Source organism: Manis pentadactyla, chromosome 2 (genome assembly GCF_030020395.1).
Source record: "Manis pentadactyla isolate mManPen7 chromosome 2, mManPen7.hap1, whole genome shotgun sequence".
Lineage (NCBI taxonomy): Eukaryota > Metazoa > Chordata > Mammalia > Pholidota > Manidae > Manis > Manis pentadactyla.
Window position 1 is genome coordinate 110,990,138 of NC_080020.1, and position 17,817 is coordinate 111,007,954.

At 41.9% G+C, this 17,817-nt stretch overlaps 1 protein-coding gene across 1 annotated transcript in view; it reads right to left on the bottom strand.

The window, feature by feature from the left end:
* The window catches only part of EGFLAM (EGF like, fibronectin type III and laminin G domains), a 155,741-nt gene that overhangs the window by 100,007 nt on the left and 37,917 nt on the right, over positions 1-17,817 (bottom strand). The window contains exons 2-4 of the mRNA XM_036886056.2: positions 5,359-5,468; positions 4,254-4,337; positions 1,402-1,428 (exon numbers count right to left, since the gene is read on the bottom strand). Coding sequence (XP_036741951.2) covers positions 1,402-1,428; positions 4,254-4,337; positions 5,359-5,468 — 221 coding nt within the window. The remainder of the gene's footprint in view (positions 1-1,401; positions 1,429-4,253; positions 4,338-5,358; positions 5,469-17,817) is intronic.

Here is a 17,817-nt window from a genome sequence, read left to right on the forward strand (position 1 = left end):
CATCCTTTTTCCAGTGATCTTGATGAAGGCTGTGAAAGAGGAATTGAAGGGCTTCCATCCCCTGAGTGGTCACAGAAAGTTAAAGAGGATCTCCCAAGGTTTTGCAAAAGGGGGCAGCATTGGCTTTGGGGCTGGAGAGATCCTTGTATGGGTCTGTCCTGTGTACTACAGGGCAGCATCCCTGAAGCTTGCCTACTGAAATGCCCACCTATATTTGCTTATGCCCCCAGAGGAGACAGAGGAGCCCCTAGTCTGGAGCCATTACTAGTCCACCCCTTCATTTTACAATCCAAGACAGATTCAGAGGGGTTCGTTGACCTTGCCCAAGGTCACCCTGGCTCCGGTGACACAGCTGGGACTAGATGCAAGTCTCATGACTCCTGTCTAAGTATTCTTTCTCTAATCTTGGGTGAGATCCACACAGAATCACTGTTCTGGGTCAACGGGACCAGTGACTCCAAAGCAGGGTGGTGGTGCATACCCCCCTCAAGCAAGACGATCTACTGAGACAGCAGGAGAAAACAGAACTTTCTATTTGCTTTATCTCCTCTTTTAAAAGTCTATGGGATTTTATAATATACATAATGTATTAGTAGAGTAGCATATGTGTAATTTATAAACACATAAATATATATGTATTGGTACATGTTCAAATATTTCTTAACTGATGGCATGCATGATCAAACAGGGTGGAGATGATGAATTTAAACATTCATTCCGGTTCTATCTCTAAAAAAATAACCAAATTGTCCTGATTTGTTCTGATACTTATTTTTCTAGGATGAAACCTGCAGGTTGTTCTAAGAAAAGGGCTGTGTCAATTGTGAACAAACTCAGAAGGCTCAAAAAGTGCAGATCATCAAAGAATGCATCAAAATTCCTCAGAGACCAGTTATTTTGGTGTTTTTGTCACTTAAATCAGACTACCCATTTGTCAGCCCGAATATCTATTCGGCATTCAATCCAGAAAGCCAATCAACCAGTTTTAGGTGACCTGATCCTGTCCTATTGAGAAGGTCCAGAGGGAAGGAGAGGGGAAATGGGTGTGGGGAAGACCACCCCACAGTGGTGCTCACTAGTTTAAATATCTTCTCTCCTTTTCAGTCTTTTTCACCTAGTCTTGGAACAGAGCTTAGATTACTCCAGCCTTTAAAAATATTTCTCTTAACCATCCTCTGCCATTGGAGAGGAAGCAGAGTACACACGGAGACAAGCAGCTTCTTTTTAAATCATTACAAGTTCACCTGTTACGCTCTGCAGTCTCTCCTTCCACTAGAACCAAGCTCTCCATCGCACCTTACTCAGTGTGAGGGAGACGCAGGAAAGTCAGCATTTTGATGAAAAGAGACCCCCTGCATCCTGGGTTGGGGCAAGGGTTTAACTTTTCTAAAGCATACTTACAAATATCACCTGATGATCCGAGTGCCCCTGGGAGGAGAAAAAACGAAAGAACATGAAAAGGCATGAACTTTTCAGGCACAGGACTGAAGTAAACCCACGGAGTAGCCACCCTTCCAATATGTGCAAAGGGCAGCAGACACACACCTTCACAAGGTGGATTCTACCGACCACTCTCTCAGTCCTTACTCCGTGCTGGCGGGGAGCTGAGGGCGCTATGGCCACGACCTTGTTTGGGGTTCACAGTGTCCTCACGCTATAGGATGATACCATATAGTACAGAGGTTCCCAAGCTTTCTCTGCTCATGTCACCTTTAGTGTCTTTGTAAAATAACCCTCTGTAAAGTAATCCAAAAGAAATACCTAACCATTTCATTCATTCAGTAGTTACACCCAAACGACCTAGTAAGTAGTTAGTTCACATAAAGGTTGGCATTTCTCTTGAAAGTTAAAATATTCCACAGTGCCCCTGGGAGTTTGCTGCAGAGCCCTGGAGCGCCCAGCACACAGCTTGGAAGCCACAGATAAACTTACCTATGAACCAGATGCTTTTCGAATCCCTGTTTTGTCAATGGGGGAACTGAGAGGTTACCCAGATGGCTTGTTGTAACACAGGACTCTGAATGCAAGTCATTGGAATCCAGAGCTCCCCTTCTGCTCTCCCAGACTCCGCCCCTCCCCTCTTCCTGCTGCACTGCCTTTATATCTGGTCCTTATTTCCTCTCTCCTTTCTGTGTATTCTGCACTCCCCTCCTGCCCACCCAAACACAAGTACACGGGCATGTGTGCACACATGCATGCTTATTCCTTTGGATCAAAGCATTCTTTTTTATTTGAATGCTCCGTCCTCTCCTCTGCCTTTCCAGAAACTGCCCCTGCTTCAACTCTCAGCCCCAAATTTTACCTCTTGACCATTTGTTCCTACATTATCTCTCTTTTTAAAACTTCAGACTGTCTCTTAAGTGGCACATCAGTTACATCTGGTCTTACATTGCTCTCTGTTTAATCAGTGAGAATGTGGTTGTCCAGTAAGACTAAATGGTGCTCAAGAACAAGGACTCTGCGTCACCTTGTGCTGCACATATTGTAGCAAATATGAGTTTGTTGAAATCAGCAAGGTAGTCAGATGCTATAATCTGATAGCATATTTCAATGCCTGGCTGTAATTAACAGACAGAATATATTTAACATACAGGCAATGATCATCAGAAGCAAAAACTAACATCTACATGGCTTCTTTACATTTTACCAAAGGCTTTTCACACACAGTTTTGTTTGGCACTCACAGCAGTGTAAATATTACACCCCTTTCATGGAAGAAAGCCAAGGCATAGACAGGCTAAGTGACTTGGGCTGAAGTCAGCCACCTGTAAGTGGGGGAAAGTGGTCTGGAAGCCCAGGGTGCTTGTCTCCCTCCTGGCCTCTGCTTTACGTCTGCACTGCAGGGCCTTCCCAGAGATGCAGGTGACCAGCCCAGGTTGATGTGATGGGCAGGATGTCAATTTCAGAGACTCCAAGACATGTGTCACCAGCACTGTGCCCTCCCTGGTCTAGGCAGAGCTCACTGCAGGATGGAAGGCAGAAACCTGCAGTGGGATCCAGGGACTTGTTGAAAGTCCCAGTGCTGCTGACAGCAGGCAGAACCTCATGCAGTTGTTGCCTTGGGGGCCAACCTCACCCTCTCCAGAAAAGTAAACCATAGGGGCTGGGGTTCAGGGCTCCTGAGGCAAATGAGGAGTGCCCGGCAAAAGTCTGAGATTAAAAGCATATCATGCAAAGAACAAGCAAGCTGAAAACATGCCTCTGTTCTTGGTGAGTCATGAGAGCTTTGGTAAAAATAGCCAGAGCAGGGCCCAGAAGTCAGCCCGCCCAGGTTCCAGACGACTTTGCTACCTGCTGATGTATGATGTGGGGAAGTCACTTCACCTGTCTGAGTCTCAGTGTCCTTTGTAGTTAAAATGAGATCATAGGAGAGTTGTGAAGATTAAGTGGGAAAACAAATGCAAATAGCACAAGGGATAGTGCTTGGTAGGTAACAGAAGCTCAGTAAGTGACAGCTACTTCTCACAGATGACAGATGAGTTTCTGTGGGTTATAGCCCATAGACACCTGGGAAATCAGAGTCATAAATGTTACCACCACCGCCAGTAGCATTATGGCTGTATTCTGGGTACTGGTGCTAACTCTGTGCAGAGCAACTCAAAAGGCTCTAGCCTGCAGGGTAACCGTAGTAGATGTGCAAGGAGGAGGAGAGTGAAAGCAAAGAAAACAGAACGTGCCTGAGGCAGAAAAGTTCATCCAGAGAGACCTTGACAGAGAACAGAAAAGAAATAGATCAAGAGTCACCAATTGGTTAGTGGAAGAACAGCGTGCTGAGCTAGAGAAGAAAAATAAACAACATGAACTGTCTGAATATGCACTTCAGATTATATCATTTTCTTCTGTGTTGTGCTGTGGGCAGCTGGAAGATATAATGTGCCATATTTACTTATAAAAGCTTTATTGGGATTTCAAAAAAAAATCAAAATTGAACTTTATGAAGAAAAGAAGGGGGGAAAAAAACAGCTGTAAGGCAGCTGTTTTCTTGCATGATAATGGGGTGGGTTGAGTCCAGGACAGAAGTCTTTCTACCAGAACTCTTTATTCGTATGGCTGCCTTTCTAGAGCTATAGACACTTGTGATGAAGCAATGTACATGGAAGATATTTGTAAACTCCATAGGACCATACAAGCACTAGCTATTATTATTACACATAGGACAGCGCACACACACTAAACCAGAAATCCCCCTGAACATCACTGCTCGGCCAACCCCAGAGTGCTTCTGTGGGGTCAGCCGGTGGAGACATACTCACAGTGCTCAGGGCATCCTGGCTGTGTGGCACACTTTGGGACTGCTCCTGCACAGATTTATCTATGCCGACCTCAGAGTAAAAGACCTGGGAAAGATGCAGACACCCAGGGTGAGGGCAAGGCCTGTGGTTCCAACCGTGCTCCCAACCACCATGGGCTCTGGGGTGCCTCGCCTCATACACACCAGTTCTGGGGCAACAAGCATCAGAGGTGTCTGGCCAGGGTCACAAATGCATGAGCCTGCAGAGGCCAGGAGGAAGCTGTTTATCAGTGAAGTGATGGAGAGGGCTGGACCCAGCTATTATGTTTCCTGAAACCACCACTCTCTCAGGCAATCTTCCATTTCCCCCCTTTCTGATACAACATGAGTCCAAAAACACTTTTCTCTACTTTAAGGAGGCAATAATAGGACAGAGGCCATGATAAATGGCTACTCTCCCTTGGTGAAAAGGAAACAGTATGGAGTGGTGAGTCTGGGGTGTTATGGGGGAGCTTCTGTCCCATCTAAAGTGGACAGCTCAGCTCCCGGGGGCTTGGTGTCCCATAGGCCTGAGGGCCCAGGGTGGCCAGCTCTCTGAATATTCCCAGAGATTTCAGAGCTCCAAATATTTATCTGAAATCTCCTAACTTCTACAAGTTGACTCATTTTTTTAAAAACTGTTTAAAGAAAACATTTTGGTGAGCTGACATCAATCCAATTTGGAACCTTTGATGGACAAGAGTGCATTCTCTGTTCCCCTCTTTACTTCATTCTATTTTTACATTATTTTGTACTTATAGATGAAGTCCCACAGTGACTCCTTATTACTTCCCCTGTTTCCGCTTTAATCTTCAAATTTGACTGTAGGCAATTGGATAGCAGGAACCACATCTTCTCCTAGTTTTATTTTCCCATCCCGGAACAGAGGAAAGGATGTACATCCTGGCTGACTTTCAGGACCCTTCACAATGACTGACAAATGCCCTTGGACAGTGAGAGTTGAGCAGTTAATAGTACAGGAGTTCTATTATACAGGAGGAAACTTATTACATAGGAAGAGCAAGCATGAGAAAGCCTACGGTTAACCCAACACCCGCACTAGAGAAATCCCTGTGCCCAGTACTCACGGTATACCCCATGATGGGGCTCCCGGGATGCCTTGGCATTTTCCACTGGATGCTGAAAGCTGTACAGTTCAATGCATCCAGCACGATGTCGAGAGGAGGCCCTACCTTTCCTGCCCCAAAACAAAAGAGATTGTGTTAGAGGCTCCATGCATTTGACCTTGAAGACACTTACAGAAGGAGAGCATACTTAAAGAAGATGCTGCAGGGCAGAAAGGCGGACATCTCTGCCACATGCCACACCTGTGCCAGCTGACTTCAGAACCCTGTATCCCCTCCCAGCCTGGCAGCCCAGCCACTGCTCTCAGCCCCTGCTCTACCTTCTAATACCTCAGGGACCAGTGAAGAGAGACTCAGGGGAGCAGAGGCCAACCACTTCCAACTTGACTCTAGGAGCTTGGGATGTATTAAAGTAAAATGCAGATTTTATTTTACTTATTAACAAACATATATTTTCTATATATATGTTATATAGATATGCCTATTTATATAGCTTGTATATCCTTATTGCATATTTTAGAAATACAGTGAAGGGTAAAATGGGGTTAGGAAATTTCAAACATTTTACTGTATCCTTCCCTGAAATAATTTTATGGTTACAAATAATAAATTTTCTGTTTATAAAAACAACATATGCAGATTTCTAAAATTTAGAAAACTCAGAAAAAAATTCCACCATTCAGAAATGAATCCTGTCAATCTTTTAATACAGCATGCTACCTTTGGGTTACATGCAAATTTTTGAAAGATATATAGATACACACACACATAACACACATATATATGTTTTATATGTATATATAAATTTTTTATTGTGTTCATTAAATATAATAAACATTTACATATATTCATAATATTAAATCTTATTTCACTTAGTATATATGGTATATAAATAAATTGTAGTATATATTTACTGACCACAATAATTATTTTAATGGCTGATAGCCCCTCCATACACAGTAGTCCCCCCTTATCCACGGAGAGCATGTTCCAAGGCCCCTGGGGGATGCCTGAAATCTCAGGGAGTACTGAGCCTTATACATACTAATTTTCCCTATTTGTACACACTTACAATAAAGTGTAATTTACCAATTAGGCACAGTAAGAGATTAACAACAATACCTAAGAATAATTATAACAATATGCTATAAAAAAAAGTTGTGAATATGGTTCCCCCTCTCAAAATATTTTATTGTACTGTATTCACCCTGCTTCTTCCTGTGGTGACGAGATGATAAAATGCCCACATGAGGAGATAACATGAGGTGAATGACCGGCATTTGTGACACAGCGTCAGGCTGCTATTGACCTTCTAACAAGAGTCAGAAGGTTCATCTGCTTCAGGACCAAAGTTCCCACAGGTAACCGAAACCCTAGAAAGCAAAACCATGGAAGAGCAGGGACTACTCAATGCATGTGCCATAATTCACAGAATTTCTCATCCCACTACTGTAGACAGTTCATGTCCAATATTTTGATGTTTCAAACAATGCTCCATGAAGGCAGGAACTAGGCGTTTCCTGTTCAGAGCACCAAGACTAATAAGTGGCAGCCCTCAATAAACATTCCTTGAGTGAATGAATGTTCCTCAGTCTGATTTTTCACTTACTAATATGTCCTGATGTTTCTTTTTAATAACTTTATGTAATTCTCCAGCATATCAGTTAAGACACTTTGTTTGTGATTCACAGAGATCTAATGTGTCTATTTATTATTAATGTAACTGTTGCTGGGGCCTACCACTGATGTTTTTAATAACAGAATCCAAGGCCTTTCTGGTGGGCCAGTAATAGGGGCACAGTCCTGTCACTTGGCGAGAACTGTGAGGCCAGGAGGCAGCTGCCACTCCTCCCCCCACAGACGCCTACCAGAGCCACCACTGCTGCCACTCAGGGATTCTGGTTCTGCCTTGGTTCATGATTTAAAGCAAATGATTGGCCAATCTTATGTCACATGACTCCCTCTTGGCTCAGCCAAGAGGTTGGAGAGGAAAGATCAGTCTTTTCTGGGTCTAAACTGAGAATGACAGAATGAAGTAAGTCCTAGGAATAGTTCTACTAAGCCTATGAAGAGTACAGAAGTGTCCGTAAAGGAGGCTAGGATCATAGGATAAGAGGAGGAGGAGGAGGGGATGGCCAAATATTCTGCTACAAAGAGCATGCACATATCTTAACTATTACTCAATTGATTGACATTTAGGTTGTTTTCAAAATTTCACTGTTAAAAGTAATACTGAAAAGAGTATCTGTGTATGTGACTTTTTGTGCACATGTCCAGCTATATCTAGGAAGGATACCTATTAAAAGTTATGTGTCTATGAATATTAATTTATAATAGCTGCTGACTTATTGCTTTCCCAAAGGTTTCAATAAATGAATCTTGAAGTACATACAGTTGTTTCATACAGGTAAATCCTTAAATCAGAATTCCTATATCTCCATGCCATGGACATTTTGGGTGGGCATTCTTGGGTGGCGACTGGCCTGTACCTTGTAGGTTGTTGTGCACCATCCTTGGTCTCTACCCACCTGATGCCAGCAGCACCTCGCAAACCATGGTGGTGAAAACCAAAAATATCTCCAGACATTGCCAGTATCCCCTGGGGGGCAAAATTACCTCCAGCTGAAAATTGTTGATCCAAGAGAATGAGTATTTTAAAGGCTTTTTACAAATACAACCAAGCTTACATCTGGAAAATTAACCAATTTAGGAACTTAATGGAGATGCTGGAGAATGCCCAGTATACATAATACATCTTCATCAGATCTATTACTTAAAGATTTTTTTCTAATTTGGTAACAAAAAAGTTGAGTATTTTAATATCTTCTTTGACTATTTTTCTTCCTTTATTATGTATTTTGTACATTTTTCAATAGGTTTGTTAACTTTTTTCTCACTGATTTCAAAGAACTCTTAATATGTCAGTGGTCTGAATCATTTGCCTAGATGTTCTCTGTGTAGTTTTATGTTGGGGCCAGCTGTAATAGTGACCCTCTTCTGACCAGCTTTATTCCTGAGGTAAGAGGTCTATGCTAACAAAATCTCAAAGGCGGCTGGGAAATGGGGAGAAAGAGAGTGGAAATGATTTATCTAACCCTCACAGGACCATAGAATAACAAGTAATCACAACCTTATCCTAAGTTATAGAAATAGCACTTGCTCCTTTTACTTTGGAAAAAATTACAACTGATCAGGGTAGGCTCAATAAGCGGGGAACTGGTCCTTGTCTCCCTTATGTATCTGCCATGGCTCAGTATAGAAAAAAGAAAACAGCACAGGTATTTTAAGCAGAAAGATAGCTACAACACTGATGGAAAAGCTAATAGAATAGATTCAGAAGTCCCCATTAAATGTAAAATGAGAGGGAGAGTTGGATGATGAGTGACAGGTAGATAGGTTTTAGAAGCCAACTAGCTATAGTGGTGATTCAAAACTAAGAAGCCTCTACTTTCATGCTCAGTCCTGCCATCACTGCCATCGCAATGTATCTAGACACCCAAAAAAGTTGTGGTGAACCTTGGAATGATGAATTCTCATTTTTTGATGGCCTTGCTTGTCAGGAGAAAACAACAGCAGGAAAGTAGCCTTCATTCTCTCCTGCCTTCCATATGCCCCAAGAATGCATCTAATTGGGGGACCTGACTTCACCAGAATACTGGCTGCAAAGCAGTCTGGGAAATGTAGTTTTTATAGGTCCAGCCTTTGTGTTACAATAATGGCATCTAGAGGGGGGTAAAATGGATGTTGAACAAGCCGATCTATAGCATCCATGACATGTTAGTTCCATAGAAAGCATGAATTCCAGTATGCTACCCTCTTTAGTTTCAGATTCTCTAGAAAGTATTCAAATCAAGCCCTGCTGGGATACAATAGAGAGGACTTCTACCTGTTTCATTTTATTGGCATATTCATTCATGTATTCAATCTTTCACACACCTAACAAATATGTATTGAGCTCCTATACACATCAGGCACTGGGCTAATCAACAAAGCTATACTAATGATGAAGAGACAGAGGAGTGCAAACAAGTTAGCATAACATTACAGTTGGGTATGAGGGGCATAAAGGGAAATACGGGCACTTTGGTGGTGCACAGCAAGGACACTCCTGATTCCAATTGGCAGACCAGTAGGAATGAGGTAGAATGGGAGTGGGAAGTGTCCCAAGCAGTGACAGCAGAATGTGCTCTCCCCCAAGGGCAGGGGAAAGAACCACATAGAGCCACTTGGCTGCCATGGTTGAATAGATGCGGGTGAGAAGGAGAGGAAACAGGCAGGAAGTGTCAAGGATCCTGCCTCAGGCAGAACGTGGGAAGGGTGCCAGGGGCTAGGGACACAAAGATGGTTTTCACTGTTGGTGATGTAGGAGGTGTGGTCATCTGCAGCTGGTGAGCAAGAGGTGGCCAGGTCAGACATTTGGGCCAAATATCAAAAATATTCCAGATGAATAAATGGTTAAAGATGGGAAAACATATTATAGAAGATAATCTAATTTTAAAATCATTTTTTGAGGAGAAACCTTTCTAAGATTAAAAGAAGTAAAGAAAATGAATCAAAAGAAAAGTGATAGATTCTGCATCATAAACCTCTCACTATGCTCTTCAACAATTACAAAAGAAAAAATCAAAACAAAAACAGATCAAAGGGTAAATAATTACAGCAAAAGGACAGGCCAAGGGATATGTTTATTAGAAAACTCACCCATATCGATAAAAAAACATATTCAAACCCTAATAAATAAAATATGAAGAGACAACTCACAAAAGAGGAAGTATAGCTGGTAAAAACATTCCAATTTTCTAGTTATCAGATAAATACAATTTTTAAAAATTGACATGTCATTTCCACCTATGAAATTAGCCAAAATGTTTAAGTGATGGTAACTAATGCTGATGAGAATACATAAATGTGCACTCCTAAAAAGTCACTGAGGGCAGGATAAATGCTCACAAGCATTTGGGAAGACAAGTTCGCAATGTACAATAATATCCAGATACTAAATATGTCCCTTTCCTTGGGCTCTCTGAAGTGTGATTACAGTCTGTCGCGAGGAAACAATCTTGAAAGAAGAGAAGGTGGCTCACATGAAGATGTTCTTCATAGGATCATTTGTGACACAGAAAATTCATGAACAATCTACATGTTTAGAAACAGGGCAATGATCAGGTCAATAACAGTGCTTTACCTAGATGGACTGTTATACAAACACTATAAATGAGATTTGACTAAATACTTTGTGGTATCTTGATCCATAACAGAAAAAGGACACTAGTAGGAAAGCCAATGAAATCTGAATTGTCTATAGTACCCCCATGTTCACTGCAGCATTATTTACAATAGCCAAGTTGATATATTGTACCATTACCAGTGAGTACTATCACTAATTAGTTTATCAGATTTGACAAATGTTCTGTGGTTATGTAAGATGTTAACATAAGGAGAAACTGGGTGAAAGGTAGATTGTAAATTTCTCTATAATCTTTGCAACTCTCTATAAATCTAAATTTATTCCAAATTTAAAGTTTATTTTTAAAATGAAGCTTGTATCATTTTGTAGCAATAATTATGATCTAGTATTAAATAAAAAGTATACCCAATTACTATTGATAGTACTATGAGAGTCAGTGCAAAACAACTTGAAGGCAAGATTAAAGGGCTAATTGTTATATTAATGTGGCAAAGATTAGGATGATTTTTTCCCTTTTTCTTCTATTGTTAAGCTTTATGGCACCCCCATGTTCATTGCAGCATTCGTTATAATATCCAAGACATGGAAACAACTAAGTGTCCCTTGACAGATGAATGGATAAAGATGATGTGAGATATCTATATCAATATATTTATATCTGTATCATAATGGTATATTATTCAGCCATAAAAAATAAGGAAATCCTGACATCTGCAACAACTTGGATGAAGCATAAGGGCATTATGCTAAGTAAAATAAGTCAGACAGAGAAAAGCAAATACTGTATTATCTCACTTATATGTGAAATCTAGAAAAAGCCAAACTCACAGAAACAGAGAGTAGATGGATGGTTGCTGGAGAGGTGGGAGGGAGGGCAGTACTGGGTGACTGCAGGACAGGAGACAGAGACAGTGAACATGAGGTAGGCTTGCTCTTCCTCTCCCCTCCCCTTAGAGTTAGTGGTCTTGGCGATTCTGCCCAACCTTCTCTTCTCATCTCCCACTACACTCTCTTCCTAGGAGTTCTCATCCCTGCCAGTCATTCCCACATAGATGCTGGAGGCTCCCCAGCCCAGCCCTCTCTTGTAGAGAGACCAAGCAGACCCAGATGTCATGCAGGCCTCTCAAATTCAACATTTTTTTGAATGTTTTTTTTTAATTTGTCAAGACTTCCCCAATAGCTTCTCTGGCTTTTCCAGATCCTAAAGGATACAGTTTCCTTCCCATGGCTTCCATAGCTTACAACCTCCTCAGAAGAGCAAGCAAAAAGAATCAAACATTGACTTTTCCTGCAAAGCAGCTAAATGCAACATGAAGGTTACTGGGGCCATAAGATTGGTGGCTCTAAGACTCGGTGTAGGGGAGTGTATGAATGGCCATCTGGTTGGAAGGAAGCACCAGAGGCCTTGTCTTAAGGCACATTAGCATCGTGGACCCAGCATTTTTCTCTGTGTTTTGTTTGAAGAGTCCTTGACGTTAGGGCAGGTCCCCAGCTGAGGACCTTCAGAAGCTGCAGTTGCTGAGCAAGCACATGGTTTATGCAAAGATTGTATGATTTGGGGGTATATACAGAGGGGGGCAGGCAAAGGCAGGAGTAAGCCACCCAGCAGAGCCTCCTCTGGGCTGGAGGCAGATTCCAGGCAGAATCTACTCAGAAAGGACAGAGAAACCAGCAGGAAAGCTTGACACATGGCCTGGTATCTGCTTCAGAGATAAGAAGGCACAGGAGTGTGGTCCTAACTGGGATGAGCCAACCAAAGTGTGTCTCTAAACCTCTTCCAGCTAGAGCTGTGAAAGATAAGAGTGAAACTCAAGAGGCTCCTTACATCTCTACAATCTCTGAATCATCAGGATAAAGTCCAATCTTTGGAAAGGGTAAGTCTAGCCTGAGCTACTCTCTGGAAAGTCTTAATGAAGCAAAGAAGTTTTGATAATGGTTATAACACTGAGGCCTTCTGGGATTTTATCTGTTATGATATAAAAATATACTAGTGCTTCCTCAATTTTAGAAAAACCAAATCAAAGACCTCTTGCATGTGGAGTAAAAAAGGTTTAAACAGTTAAATACAAAAATAACACTCATATTTAACCAACAATAGTTGGAATGATGGAAAAATATGTTACACAGAAAAGTAGTTTTGAAGAAAGAAAGTAAACTGTAGCCTTTAAAACTAGTGTAATGCATCTATACACTATATCCTGAAGCTGGGTTCTTCTAAGCTAAAGTCTATACTTCTTAGGAGATAAATAAATAAAAATTATGTTTCTTTGCCATGAGGGAGCTGTATTCTTGGGCTTTCTTCTTTTGAGGGCTTTAAAACTCTAGTAGGTTGTTGCATTAGGAACTTCTGAATAATTGGGTCAATTTTTCATGGAACTTCGTTTCATAAAATACTTAGACTTCCTGAGCAAAATTCATCTCTGATTCAATTAGTTTTGTAATCCAACTCATAAAAACACTTCAAAAAGCAAACAGAAATGTCATCTGTGACAGAAATACATTGCTAGCTTTTTAGTTATTTGATTTTCATAGAATGAACCAAGTTATATTCACTGATGCAATGGGAAGGGCCCAGACTAATTAGAAATAATCAAGAAATTCTTAAAAGGAAAAAAAAACTTCTTTCCATCTTTTTGAAGTTTGCTCCAAGTATTATTACTGAAGTGGCACTATGAATATGTAACTCAGTTCTGCCACCAGAGCCGCTTCCATGGCGATGCCTTCAAGGCAACAGTAAAAATGTGGGTTTAAGACACACAACAGTGTTCTTTCTGGCTACCTGGGGATTCAAAAAAATGATCCGATGCTGAGGAGCAGCGTGAGGTGTTTTCCAGAGCCCTACCAGCCTTCATGTGTGGGGGGAGGGGGAGAAGAGGGGGAGGCTTACCATTCACATCGCAGTCATGCCTCCCTTTGAAATCCACCATTCCAGAGTTTAACTCCAGAACGTGATCCACCATTCCAGAGTACTCATTTGCTAACCAATTGGCTGGATTCAGTGATTTCTAATGCCCCCCTATTCTGACATTCTGTGATATTCCCCTAAATAGCACATGAAGGAGTACCCCCAGAACACAGAGGGGAGAAGGAAGAGAATGACTCTGAGCAGTTCCTGGCACTATATTACTTTAGACGCAGGCAAACATGGGCCCTGTTTTAGAGGGCCCAGTTTGGAACCTTCTTTGGCCACACCATGTCCCTTGGCTGGAGTGGAGTGTGGTGACCCAGGCAAGAGGGCATGCCTACGAGAGCCTGGGACCCTTCTACTTGGGGCCTGGGTACCCAAGTCCAGGATTCCCTGCCCAGGGCGCCCTGGGCCTGTTTCTGGGTCCTTGGTGGCCTCTTCCCTGTGTCAGTCCTCCTGCAGGGGCACAGTGCTGCGGATGTGCACCCTGTCAGGTGAAGGGGTGGACAGTGGATTTCTGTTTGCCAAGACGGACTGAGGACAGAATAAAGGCTATTGCTTGGAATGTCTGCATGTGTGCACAGAAGCACCCTACAGGGTGAAACAGATCAAGAGATGCACCAGCCCAGGGCTCAGGGCCCAGTTCTCTCCATGCTGCCTCTTCTCAAAGTGGAAATTCAAGTTGCCTGAGAAATCTAAATTTGAACCTGTCTTCAAGGTCATTACGAAAAGTATATATTTCAGGGTAGAAAAGAGAAAATGTTATAGAAGGTTAGCTCATGAGGACAAAGACTTCTGTGCTCACCCTATATCCTTGACTCCTACAATAGTCTCTAGAACATAAAAGGTATTCTGTAAGCATTTGCTGCCTGACTGACTAAATGACTCACTGAATAAATCCCTATCTTCCTTCTAGCACTATTGCCATGACCTTAGTTCAGGCTCCTATCCAATGTGCTAACATCCCCAAATTAGCCACGAACCTGAATTTGCTCTCCCAGGTGCCTGAGCTATCACAGGACCACTAGAGGAGACAAATCATGGGGCAAGAGTGGGTCATCTCTCCACCACTAGTCGCCTGTCCAGTTTAAGGCCAAAGACCATTTGCCCTAGGCCAGAGACCACTGAGTTCTGGCTCCAGTCATCCTCAGTCTTTAGTCTAAAGAGAATGGCTCATTCCAGAGACCTTTGGGGGCTGGGGGTCTGCTGCAGGAAACAAGGTCACCTTTCCAAAGAAGGCATGGTAGGATTACTGGGGAACGGCCAAGGTCGTATTTGCTCCTAGTATTAATTCTCCCCATCCCACAGGCCTGAAGACACAATCATGGAGGAAGTCCTTTTAAGGGCTAGGGATTATATCTACAACCAGCCTCCTATAAAAATCTTTTGGATGACCTCACAGAAAATGGCCTGTTCTCACAGAAGGCAGCCCCCCTTATAATTCCTCTGGCTCACTGCTAGATGGGTGACCTTTTTGGGTTATTGTGACTACAATGAGTGTCCTTATAAGGATGGAGAGATTCACCATTATAACCCCAGTCAGTTTTGCTGCCTGCAAAATCCATGGCTGAACAAAAACTTTAGTACAGGAAGTTTGCTAAAGAGAATATCTGCATAGCATCAAAGTATCTCATCAAAAATATTTGGCAATTACTATGGTAGTTTTGACATGTATCCACAAATTCTTTGACATTCTTACTCCAGGAAGTGGAGCTTAACTTCCCACCCCTTGAAAGTGGGCTAGATTTAGTGATTCACTTCTAACCAATAGAGTATGAAAAGGGAGAAATTACAGCTTTCCCGGTGAGAAGCCATGCTGATGCCACTTGTCCCTTGATCTCATGGGCTATGAGGAGACTTTGCCACTCTGGCATCCCTGCCAAATGTGCACAGTCCCTGTCTAATTATCAGAGAATATTCAACAAACCCAGCCTACAAAATAATGACCAATATTCTTCTAAAGTGTCAAGGTCATGCAAGACACAGAAAGACTGGGAATCTTCTACAGATTGGATAAGACTAAGGAGATATGACAACAAAATACAACGTGGTGCCCTGTATTAAATTCTGCAATAGAAAAGAAGGACATTAATGGAAATGTGGATAAAACTTGAAGGAAGACTGTACTTTAGTTAAACGGCGTCGTACCAATGTTACCATTCTTCTTTTCAATGTACGCACGGTGGCAATGTAAGCTGTTCATGTTAGGGTAGGCTGAGTAGGGTAAGGCATACAGAAGCTCTATACTATTGCCACAGCTCTTTCGAAAATCTAAAATTGATCAAAATATAAAACTACTGAAAAAAATGTGGATCTTTCTTGTGTTCATTGTAATTTCTTGACCACCGTCTCTAAGCTTGGCACTTTTCACATCAACATTTAACAAATAGAGTCCTCTCCACCATCCCCAAGCCTATAGGACACATTTGGGCAAACAAGAAAAAGATTTTCCCTCCGGGAAGAGCCCTCCCTCCCTGCCGCCAGACCAGGCACAAGGCTTGGAGAGGATGGAATTCCAGTCCCCAGGCAGTTGCGTCCTCAGTCACTCAGGAATGGACAAGGTGATCCCTGACTGGATTAGAAGATCTCTGCAACTCTTTGCTGCCCACAATTGGCCCAACATTATGTAAATTACTCTTTTAAATTCTTTCAACACTCTGCAAGTCAGGTGTTATTATACCGATTTTTTAAATGAGGAAACTAGAGATAATTATTGACATGTTCAGGATCATAGAAAGTAGAGTAGTCAGGATTTGACCCCTGGCCTCTCTGAATCCAAAATGGATCTTTGCAATCACTTCCAGGATTATGTGATGGAATAAACATCAGAATGTTGATGACAACAAACTGAGACTTACCACATGGGGCAGCAATTGCTGGCAAAAATCATGTCAATTGCGTATCCTGCTTATTCTGCCTTTGGAACAAAGTAGCAAGTGTTCCTTTGCCCTCTGCCCTTTCTTAGTAGCAGCTTAAAAGGTAACGTAAGAAAATGGGCAGATTTTATTTCCCCAGGTTCAGGGACATGAAGCAAATTGACTCTCAAAGTTACTCCTCAAAAGAAGAATTGTGGGAGCAGCTGAACTGGACCTCATGCTCAAGGGGGTTCAGGGGTAATGAGCGGCACGTTGTGGGAACATGGGCTTTGGAAGGCAGCCGAACGTAATGGAATTAAGCCTGCAAGATAGAGGGGATGCCAAATCTTCAATAAAAATTACCAAATTTACAAAAATGTGGAAACGGATGATAACAATAGCAAACTTCTATTGAGTGCTTATTACATGTTAGATATAGTTGTAGAAGCTTTGGGTGTACTAACTCATCAGTCCTCACAATGACTCTGCGAAGTAGGCACTACTATTGTTCTATTTCAGGGATGAGGAATCTGAGAAAAAGAGAAGTTAAGTAGCTACTCCAAGGTGATAGAGACAGACCATGAATCAAACTCAATTCCAGAGCCTTGGGGAGCAATGCATGGAGGTTAGTGCCAAATTACACCAAACGCCCAAGGAACAGGGGCCCCCAAAGACATGTGGGGCTATACTAGTAAAAAAAAACAAATAAAAATAAAAATAACTTCCTTAAGGACCAGATTCTGTTCTTAAGCACTTTACACATATTTTCTCATCTAATCTTCATAAAGAACACAGTTTTACAGATAAGGAAACTGAAGCTGACAGAAATAAAGTAACTTGCCAATCACACACCCTGGTAAATGGCAGCTAGGAATATAGATTGGTTGGACTCCAGAAACCAAGCTTTTCAGACACTAGGCTTTAGAGTGTTCCCTCTTGTTGGGGACAATGCCAATATCTTTCTTTCTTGTCTAATGCTTCTAGTTTCTGATCTATGCAGTTCTGTTCCATTAAAAGCAATAAGGTCTATAATTAATTAGGAAAGTATAGTAGGAGCATCTCACACACAAACTTTGGAATCATAAAGTGCACTCACTACATATTTGTGGTGTGAATGAAGGAAGGTCTAGCATGGCACTACAGCCTGTGAAGGGACAGAAGTGGCATAAACATTGACCATGCCTATCAGGACTTATGATCTCAATGAGGAAAAGAAATAAACTTCACTGAAACAATCAAATATGAAGAGTTGTCTATTGTCCAGCACAACCAATCATGTCATAGGTAATAAAGAAGGACTAGAATCAAGGCGGACTATAAAACCTAAGTTAGAAAATCAATACCCAGTAAATGAAAATTAAGATATGCAAAGTCACCTTAAAGAGATAAGCTTTGAATAAAGTACAAAGCTAACAATCATGCTACATGCACCTCTGTGGAGTCCTGGCTGATATCTATGTTCATTAGTCAATGCTCATATCACACCATTTGTTAAATATTTTGAATCTTGCAAT